Below are 9,891 nucleotides of genomic sequence, written 5' to 3'. Positions count from 1 at the left end.
TGAGAGCTATGTTTTATAGCTGTGGGTTCTGCTAGCTCACAAATAAAGGTCTGCAGTAAAAGCAGTGGTACGGCAGTCGAATGCTGTGCAGGTGCAGTTTCTGGCCTTCTGCGATGTGTAAAGGGCAGAGTTTGGTTGCTCTCCCTTGCTTGTCTTCATAGCAAAACAGGAGTTTGGTAACGAATGAGATTATTCTGGGCTCACTCCCTGGAAAATGTCTTCATTTTCAGAATGTGTTAATCTAGGAAATCATTACTGCTGCTTTTCTTGTTGCCTGTTAGCCAATTATGCCTGCTTAAGACGTAGCTGAAATAAATTAGAAGAGACGTAAGCCACAGATTTTGTGGTTGTGTGAACTGAGGACAGGAATGTGCATTTGATCACTTGCTCCTTTTGATTCTGTAATTTGTGTTCGGGAATTGAAGTAGTGAAGGAATCTATTTTCTTATTTCTGGCTGGGGGAGAAATACCTCTGTTTTTCTATGGAAGGTGTAAAAAGACTGTTTACACTTGGTAGGAGCAATTTCACCCACAGCCTGTGCTTTTTGTAAGCCCCTCCCTGAAGGTTTGAGAAAGAAAGGTACTTGCAGAATATTCTTGTCCAACTTGGATTACCTGCTTTCCTTCCACCTGACAGAGAAGCAGTGGGTCTATCGCTGTATTCAGACAACAGCTCAGCCAAATGCCTTCCCTACTGCTACCGCAAAAGCCAAGAGCCAGCTACACAGAGGAGCTGACAGCCCCTGTAAGTCTCCCGGTAAATTCCTAGTCCCACCAGGGTCTCCATGTCTTTGCCAGCTTTCTCTGCTTTCCCCTGGTAGGAAATGCATGCCTCAAGGCTGGCTGAGTGGCTGAGCTGGAGGAGTGGAGCGAGCTTACCCCATCCCGCTGGTCAACGGTGAAGGCTCACCTGCCCTGGGTTGTAGCGTTCAGCTCCCCGATATCCCAGTCAGCAGAAGCGTGGAGTCCCGTGGAGACTGCACTGATTTTGGTTGAATCTGTCTTAAGCTTCAGGACTCACTGGAAGGGACCAAGAAGGGTTGTTGTGCTGGATAAGAGAACAGCTGCATTGGTTTTGGACTTGGACCTCTTGTGTAGCTGTGTCTTACCTTGCTGATGTAGCAAAACCTCAGGTACCCTTGCTGAGGCCTGGCACTCTAACTCATGGCACGTGTTTCAGGTTCCCACTCAGCACCTTCTCAGGTGACTTGAGACTTGGGAATCCAGGAGTTCACTTAATTCCCTCGTCTTTAGACCCAATACAAATATCACTCTGCAGGAACTTGTATTCAGTGAACTTGTGCAGTTCAGCTATCATATAATTTTCCTGGTCCATAATACAGCGCTGAGCTATTACTTTCTCCATTGCATCTGTAGCCTGCAAATAGCTTAATGAACCTATGGTGTTAGAGTCCTGAGAGCAAATTCTCAACTTCTTAGTGAATCAGAAAACAGCTTGGTAAATGTGCACTTAATAGTAGGATGTTTTGAAAGGGACGCAATGGCCGAGTGCCTGAGATGAAAGCTAAAGGAAATACTTGTGAGAAAGTATTGTAGATCTTGTTTCCATCCTCATTAGATACTCTTACCTTGGCTGCTGAAGCTTCTTGGTAGAAGGAAGGAGGAGAGAGTCCTCTGTCTGCCTTGCTTGGCTGCTGTATTTGGCAGCTAACATCAGGAGAGACAATGAACACATGGCTTAGTTGCCCAATGAAAGCAGGTGTTCAGGTTCTTGGAAACTCTAGTTGCCTTTGTCTTGGTAAATTCCAGGATCTGCTACTTTGGTGACATTCTCATCAACTGAAAAATACAGGTTTTAAAATTAAAAAAAAAAAAGCTTTCTATTCAAAGCAAAGTTACTTAAAAATACATATACTGGAAAGCTTGGGAATTTGGAACATGGATCAGAAATTCTGGTAGGGAGATTTACTTCAAAACTAGAGTTACTCTGAGAAGTTTGTATAGCAGTGAGTATGATGTCTAAAGGGCAACTTAAACATTAATATAGTAATATTGCTACTCATTAGTCAGGATTGGTATTTGTCTGGTACTCTGACAGTACTTTCTCTGCCAGGGCAAACAATTTGTGTGTGGAGTTCCTGGGCTCAGTATAAGCACAATGGCGTTGTTCACCTGCGTTCTATTTCAACTGCAACTATGCCTCTTTGTTTAAAAGAGAAAAAGGGAGAAGTATATTGATTTCTTCTACATAAACAGTTGAATTCCAGAAGTGTTCATCCCTTTAATATTCAAATGTGTTTTGTGTGGTTTTGCATGTACAGGATGGATAACAAAGAGGGAGAAGAGCATTTATCATTTTCTTAAATAATTACTCCTAATTATTTACAATGTGACAGACAATCAACTAAATAGCTTTGTTTCTCTCCTGCAGCCTCCTCCTCAGATATATGACAAACAGCTGGATGAAAGGGAACATACAATTGAGGAATGGAAAGGTAATTGCAGTTTAGAATTCTAAGGGAAATGGTATTTCAGTGGCAGAACGGCCATGTCCCACTGCCAAGTGCGTCAGTGTAAAATTAAAAGACTTCCTTGGACATGAAGAATTGACGCTAGCCCTACGAACTGGTGCTTTGGCAGTGAAAATAGAAGAAATGTCCCGAGAACTATCCTCATCTACACCGGTTAATGTTAACACAGGAGGTGCAGATTCCAGTGCTTCATTGCAATCTAAGGATATCATCTGGAGAACAGAATGATGATGTGTCAGATTTTTACCCACAGTAAAAAGCACTGTATTACTGTGCTGCTTCATTTCTGGATAGTACAGCATTAAACAATTCCTGTGTTCTAGTTTAACCCTACTTGTCTAAATTCAGCTCCAAAAAAGAGATGATAGGAGAGGAGGGGAATGGAAGAGAGAGGTCTTAGGCGAGTAGAGCTGTCAGACTCATGCAGACAAGGTAGGGCAGACCCAGGGAGCTCAGAGGAGGGCTACGACACTGTCTTTGGTGGTGGTTGTTTTGTTCCTGATCACAGGCCCTGGTTCCTGTTTGTTACTGTCGCAATTCTCTCTTCCAGAACTCATCTACAAAGAAGTAATGAACTCTGAAGAAAAGACTAAAAATGGCGTAGTAAAAGGACAGCCTTCTCCTTCAGGTACTCAGCCCCATTGAATAACTTTGATGTCTTTTCCGCACTGACAAAAGAGAACGGAGATAGCTGAAGCACTGGGGCTACACTTGCAGTTATGTAGGCCAATTAAGAAGTTTTTCTGAAATCCAGTGCTTCCAATGGGTTGATCTTGCTTAATTGCACTCCAGTGTCATGTTAATACTTCAAAATCCGTCTGCTTGCTCTTTGAGATATAGTAGTCCTGGTATTTTCTATGGAAAGATCTGTGGTTACAGATTATATTCCTGTGGGTGGGGAGGCTTATCTCACACTATTATTATTATACTCCTTATGGATGGATACCTGAACTAAAGCAACTATACGGATAACTAAGTAAAATCTGTGGTGTTAGCATGTATACATCTGTTGGACATGAGACACTGCACCCCCTCCCACGTAAGCATCTGGTACCTACTGTGGTAGTTTATCCTGTCAGAAGTCTGATAACGTTAGAACAGCTGGCTGACAAGCTTGGTTGATACTTTGATGAGAAGGGAAACTTGTCTTCAAACACAGAGTCTTAAAGTCCTGTCACAAAAAAAAAAAATAAAAAAATCACAATTAATTTTTTTTTTCTGAGGAAAATTCACGTCGGCAGTGTTTTCACAGAAATGCCAATGTGACTGCCGGTACACAGAAACACGTATTTGTGAAGGAACGCTTTCACTGGCAGTCTTGAAGTGCCCAGATTTTAAGCACAGTGTTCCAGTAGTATTTATGGGTAAAACTACCTTCTGCAGAGCCTTTCCTCAAAGTAAAATCATTTAATTCAGTGTTCTCTGCCTATTTTCAGAGTTGGGTTTTTTTTTGCATTCTCATTTTTTCACTTGCTGCTGTTAGAACAAGAATGCAGGATTAGTAACTGACAGGACAAGGGGAGACATGGCAACAATGGAGGAAGTTTAGTAACTGGTAATAGAGCGCGAGCACTGCACCTGGATTTTGACATCGATGAAGTAAGATACTGAAAAAATTCCACTGTGTTCTTGCCGAGTAGCAAACAAAGTATAGGGCTTACAGATTTAATTTCCCAAAGTACTGTACCACCGCTGAAAAGAAATCTGGGGCCCTGACCAGTATCTGATAAATCCTCATTCTTAAATCTCTCCCTCTCTCCCGTACAGAATGGTTGCATTCTGATTTACGATCAAAAAACATTGCAGTTGCTGGTTTCAGGAATTAACTACCCAGGGATTTCTTTATGTATTCCATGTTCTGTTTTTCCTATGTGGAAGGTTTTTATGGTTTATGTAAAACATTTTCGAACATACGAAATTGCTATTTCTTACCTGTCTTGCTTTTGCTGTTCCCCTTTGACTGTTTTTGGGTTGTTAGGCACCGACAAGCGTGGCAACTATTTAAAAATTGCTCTGAGATGAGGCTGTTTTATGAAATAGTAGATTTCCTGGTTTTCAGCACTTTATGCACTTGACTTAATTTTTTTCGACTAAATGACATACTGAAAGGAGGAGGTAAAATGGATCACCAGTTCTGAGCGTAAGGGAAATGAGGGAGGATCTACACACATATTGCTCGTTGGTCGATGTTCCTGGCAAGAATTCAGAAGGCTAAGATTTGGCGCTCTTATCAATAATTATCGCAAGGAAGCTGGAGATGAGTTTCTGTGATTGCTTGATCAGAGCTTTTGGGGAGATGGTGCAAGTTGACAGCCCCAAGGATAATAGTTGCCCGTTGATAGCGCAGACTGCTTAGAGTGCCTCTGTATCAGGGTGTCAGTCACTTAGTGCTTCCTCTTGTCCCATGAAGAATTAGTTAATACAACATATAAACTTGAAATGTGGGGCTTGGGGGGAACCTCAAGTGCCCCTCATGCTCATGTCCGACAAACAAAATCAATTGTGTCTAAAACTGTTCCCAACAGATACCTCTGCTGCCTGTTCCAAAAGACATCTGTAGGCTACCTTGCTTATTTTCAAAAAGCTTTTTGTATTGTCTTGCCTAAATCTTTTTTTTGCTGCAATTTAACTCTGTTATTTCTTGTCCTGTCTTCAGAGAACATGGAGAACGGTTTCCTCCATCTTTCTTTCTGGTAGCTTTTAGCTCATATAAATTCCATTATCTCATCCCTAATCAGTCTTCCTTCCTTTGAACTCCACTACCCACATCTGTCAATCTTTCAGACTTACTGCTTTTCTCTACACTTTACCTAGTTGACTTCTATCTTTCACAGATCGCAGTGTCCAAGCTTGTCGGCTTAAGGCACTAGTAGTGCTGAACTGAGTGGAAAGATTTGCGTGCGTATATATGTGTTACATAAATATGTAAGCAATATGTACAAACACCCCATGTATGTCCACATGCACACATAAACACTGGATTTAATCTTAGATGGTAGTTTTAGATTTTCTGTTCTTTCTATGTCACAGAATTGCTAAACAGTTCTATTTATAAATTCAGATGCTGTAGCCCATACTGAGATGCTCACTATTCAAAGGGTCTATGCCATATCATTACTTGGCTGGGAGAATAAAAGTGATGAAAAGAAAATGTTTTCTCAGTGGAACTCAGTCACAACAATGCATGTGAGAAATAGCCACTAAATGTAATCAACCTTCAGGATTGTTGACTAATTCACACCCTTATAACATGAAGATATATACCTTTTATACACCTATATCCTCTCCAGGATACAAACACACACACGCACATATATCTCTCTCTGTATATGTGTGTGTGGCTATCACACGTGTATGTGCATCTTCTGTTGAGGTTTCCTGCTGGGTTCCACAGAAGACGTATTACTTATTTTAAATTACTTGCTTTACCAAGAAGTGCAGTAGAACTTTTCACTAGCAATCTCAGGACTCTTCTGCTCTATCATTTCTGAAGCAGAGAAGCAAAGGATATAAACTGTTTTATGCAAAGATCTGGGAGGAATTTACCAATACTGTTTTCTATTTGGTTAACACACTAAAAAAAGTGTTTCTGAGTGGTATTATCAACCAGCAGTTATTTCCATTAAATAAAAAATTTAATAGAAGGCTGTAAATTATTTAGAATTAAACCTGAGTTCTGTCTAAAGTAAATAACCTTGCTGCTCGATTTCCTCTGCTCTTGCCACTGCATACTCTCTAACCTACTCTCACACCCTCCCCTAGTCTTCACTACCCAGCTACAGTTTCATACCTAACATTTTCAACTGTCTTCTCATTTCTGGATACTCCGTATAGTAAATAGTGCTGATCTCAGCACAGCTGATTCTTAGCAGCTCCCTTTCTTCCTGAAAATTGCTCTTTTATTCTTCCCTTCCTGCCTTGTAGTTGCTGTCTGACTTGGTCAGCTTCATTGCTATCACCCAAGAATGACTGGAGACCTTTAGTAGCTCTCTTCTGTCCTGTGCAGAGCCTAAAATAAGCAGCTGCTGGACTTGCCAAGCAGTGTGACATTGGATATCAAGAGTTACTAATTACATGATTTATAAGAAGCTGAGTACATCCCCAAGACAGACCCAAGGGGTTTTTTGGAAACAGCAAAAGCTGCAGTTCTCAGTTTTTTCCCCCTGTCGGTACCACTTCGCAGCTGAAGTCTTAAAAGCACTTCCGTAGGTGCTAATTAAATCGGGCTTCAGAGGAGCCCTCTGAGGAAGGAATCCCTCCTTTAGAGCAGGGAAGCTGATGTGTGGTTTTAAAAGACTAGCTGTCAAGCCCATGGCAGAGCCACAAGCAGATCCCAGGAGCTGTTTCTCACCTGCTTTAACCTTTTGCTCTTTTCCTCGACCCAGCAGCGAGTGAGAAGTTTCCTGCCAACCAGCAAATCCATAACTGGGGCTCTTTTTCTCTTTTGAATGCACCTCTGTCATTTCTGCCCTCTTTCACCTGGCACCCATCCCTTCAGGAACAAGCTGTTGGAGCACCAGGCAGGTGCTGAGCATAGCAAATGAAGCATGGCTTACTGACTAGGACAGCTTTTGGTTGGGTTTCTGAGTGTTGCTGCATTAAGTGCGGCTTTGTGCAGCTGAATTCTTTAATTCTGTCATTTAGGTTTGGTGTGGTTTCATTTGGTTTTGTGGGTATTTCAGTCCGGGTGTTTTGGGGCTGCAAGAGTAACTATGAGGTCTGTGTGTGGTGTCACATGGAATTGTGCTGAAAGCGAGGAGTTACCATAAAAATGCATTTTCCAGAAACTCATGGGATGAGTTGATACTTGCTGAAACGACCATAGCAGGGTTTATTGAATTCAGTGGTGCTGAATCAGACAGAGCGTAACAAAATCTTTACCTATACAATTTCTGCAGCTATTTCTTCAGTTATTTTGCCTAGCTAAGTTGATCACATATACATCAAAGAAAGCTGCACAGCAACAGTTTGATCAAAAGTCTATTGAACCTACTGGAATTCTTTCCATTTGATTCCTGGGACAGTATCCATGACTCAGTGGCAGGCTTCTGTCCAGGACTGTAAACATTTAGAAAGGTAATATATTGTTTAGTCATTAATATCATTAAATTCAGTCATATTTTGACTATATTTAAATGCATCTGTCTTGACCGATCAGTATTTTCATAAAATGCCACATGGTTTAATAGCATGTAAACATGAAGTACAGTATTGTACTGGGCAATTACTGATTACGTGTAAGTAACTCTTAGAAAAACAAATCTTCTGTCAGAAAAGATGGATCATTGCTGTCTGCAGTCACTGATGAGACATCATTCAGAGTGCTCTGTCTTTTTGCAGCATTTACAAAATTATCTATTTTGTTTTCCAAATGTATCAGGAGAGTAAACTAATTTAAGGGTTCTTCTGATGCCAGGATCTTTGTACTTCTACAACAGCAGAAAGCCGTTCCCATCTGGAGCTCTGAACATGAGCGTACCTGTCTCTGTTTTGTGCACGTTTATAGTGGATGTGTGTAAGGGAAGAAAAAGTTGAGGAAAATACAAGAGTGGTTGGAAGTATGGTATGGTGGCTTGTTTTCTCAAAGTAACTTTTTTATTGCAAACTGGAAAGTGACAGAAATCCTCTCCTTTCGCCCACAGCATCATATATTTCGCCGAGGCTGTATGGATGGCTATTAATTTCTGTATTAAGAATATATGAGTTTTGTACTTTTACTAGGTGTGTTTTATTAGGTGTGTTCTCTTGCTTTTCAAGGCAGTAGATGTTAATTTCTGTCCATTTTGAGGAAATGAAAGTCTGTAAAAGTCAGCCAAGAAAACCTTTTGGCCATAAGAATGAAATGGCATCTATCTGCAGAACAAAGGTCTGCGTGTCGTGGTTACTAGCTGTGCAATTATCACGCAAAATCACGTTTTATTGTCATTAATATTTAATGAAAATTAATGTATCCCTCTCAAACTGCAGACAGTGTTAATTTTGGTGGAAAGAGGAGAACAAAACATTGCCTGGAAGTTGAGTGGAAAAAAAATACCAATCAAACTGTTGTTTGCTACTCTGAGAACTTAAAGACAAGCTGAGGTTAATGTGCAGTGACAGCCGAGCAGTCATAGCTGCATGATAAATACATTCTTCATGTGGCTCTGTATTATCACACAGGTATCGGCATTTATAGGACAGATAATTTCTGATAATATTCGGGGATGTGATAAATGGTCAGTCATGGTAATGATAAGCTCATGAAGGTACATTCTTCGTTTCACAAAGTCAAAGTGATTTTTTTCTTTTTTTTTAAAATAATACCTGGTACTATCGTCATTTTACAGAGGACAGGTAAACTTGGATGCACAAAAATCCTGTCACCACTGAAATCCTAGCCTTAGTCACCTAGTCCTCAACTAAGGGGAAGAAACCAGCCTTGCCTCCCCCACCGCCATCTTCTCTGCATTGCCACTAGGTGATTTGATGGCACTCATTCTACTAAACCACCTACAAGAAAACTGGGATTTTATGAGAGAGTATGGAGGATTGGGTTGGGTTTTTTTCATCATCTTGTTGGTGCCTGTGCGATCCTCTCAGGCATCTGATTGTTGGGTGGTTTGTAACTCTTAAGAAGGCTAGAAAGAAGTGGAGCGACAGGCACAACGTGAGCCATACCTCTTCAAAACAGACTGTTGAGGGAGAGAGTTTCCTGGTAAAATATTTAATATTATCCAATGCCTAAAACTTGTACAGCTCGTTTTCTGCTAATGTTTGCCATTGTTTAAAATGATCTGTGTACTTACGTGCCTGTTGCCACAGGGTGAGTATCCTTTGCTTTTTAAACTGTGAGAAGTTCTGGGGTTTCAGGTTTAATCACGTTGGTGTTCATTTTCGTAGCACAGGTGCAGCAGTGAACAGCAGTGAAAGCCTCCCTCCATCCTCATCTGTCAATGACATCTCATCTATGTCCACGGATCAAACACTGGCGTCTGACACGGACAGCAGCCTGGAAGCTTCTGCGGGACCCCTCGGTTGTTGCAGGTGACTAGCCGCCTGCCTGCGAAACCCAGCGTTCTTCAGAGGATGATGTAATTTAGGAGGAAAAATTAACAGGAGTTAAGAAATGAAAAGGAAGAGAAATAAAATACAAAGATTTAAATGAAACAAACAAACAAACAAATCTTTTCCGCCTGCTTCTCCTACAGAGTTATGTAATGCAGCTAAGCTCAAGTGTATATTTAACTTATAGTTGCTCTGCTTTGGTCTTCTTCCAATGATGCTTACTGGGGAGAGGGGAAAAAAAAAAGGAACTGAAAAATCCTTTCCCCCCCCCACCTCCCCATAAGATGTAAAATTAATGGCTGCAATACCAGCAACCTGCAACTGTCCTTTTCACACTGGCATGACAAGGTGTGCA

The 9,891-nt window shown here is 41.1% G+C and overlaps 1 protein-coding gene across 2 annotated transcripts in view; it reads left to right on the top strand.

Moving 5' to 3' along the window:
* Nucleotides 1–9,519, top strand: part of LOC104165937 (mitogen-activated protein kinase 10) — a 53,130-nt gene extending 43,611 nt beyond the window's left edge. For both annotated transcript variants that reach the window (XM_009705713.1, XM_009705714.1), the window contains exons 8-10: nucleotides 2,393–2,456; nucleotides 3,043–3,120; nucleotides 9,377–9,519. In XM_009705713.1, the coding sequence (XP_009704015.1) occupies nucleotides 2,393–2,456; nucleotides 3,043–3,120; nucleotides 9,377–9,519 (285 nt within the window). The remainder of the gene's footprint in view (nucleotides 1–2,392; nucleotides 2,457–3,042; nucleotides 3,121–9,376) is intronic.
* The last annotated feature ends 372 nt before the right edge of the window (nucleotides 9,520–9,891 follow it).

The sequence above is a fragment of the Cariama cristata genome, unplaced genomic scaffold (genome assembly GCF_000690535.1).
Source record: "Cariama cristata isolate BGI_N322 unplaced genomic scaffold, ASM69053v1 scaffold14788, whole genome shotgun sequence".
Classification (NCBI taxonomy): domain Eukaryota; kingdom Metazoa; phylum Chordata; class Aves; order Cariamiformes; family Cariamidae; genus Cariama; species Cariama cristata.
This window is presented reverse-complemented; position numbering and strand designations above follow the sequence as displayed.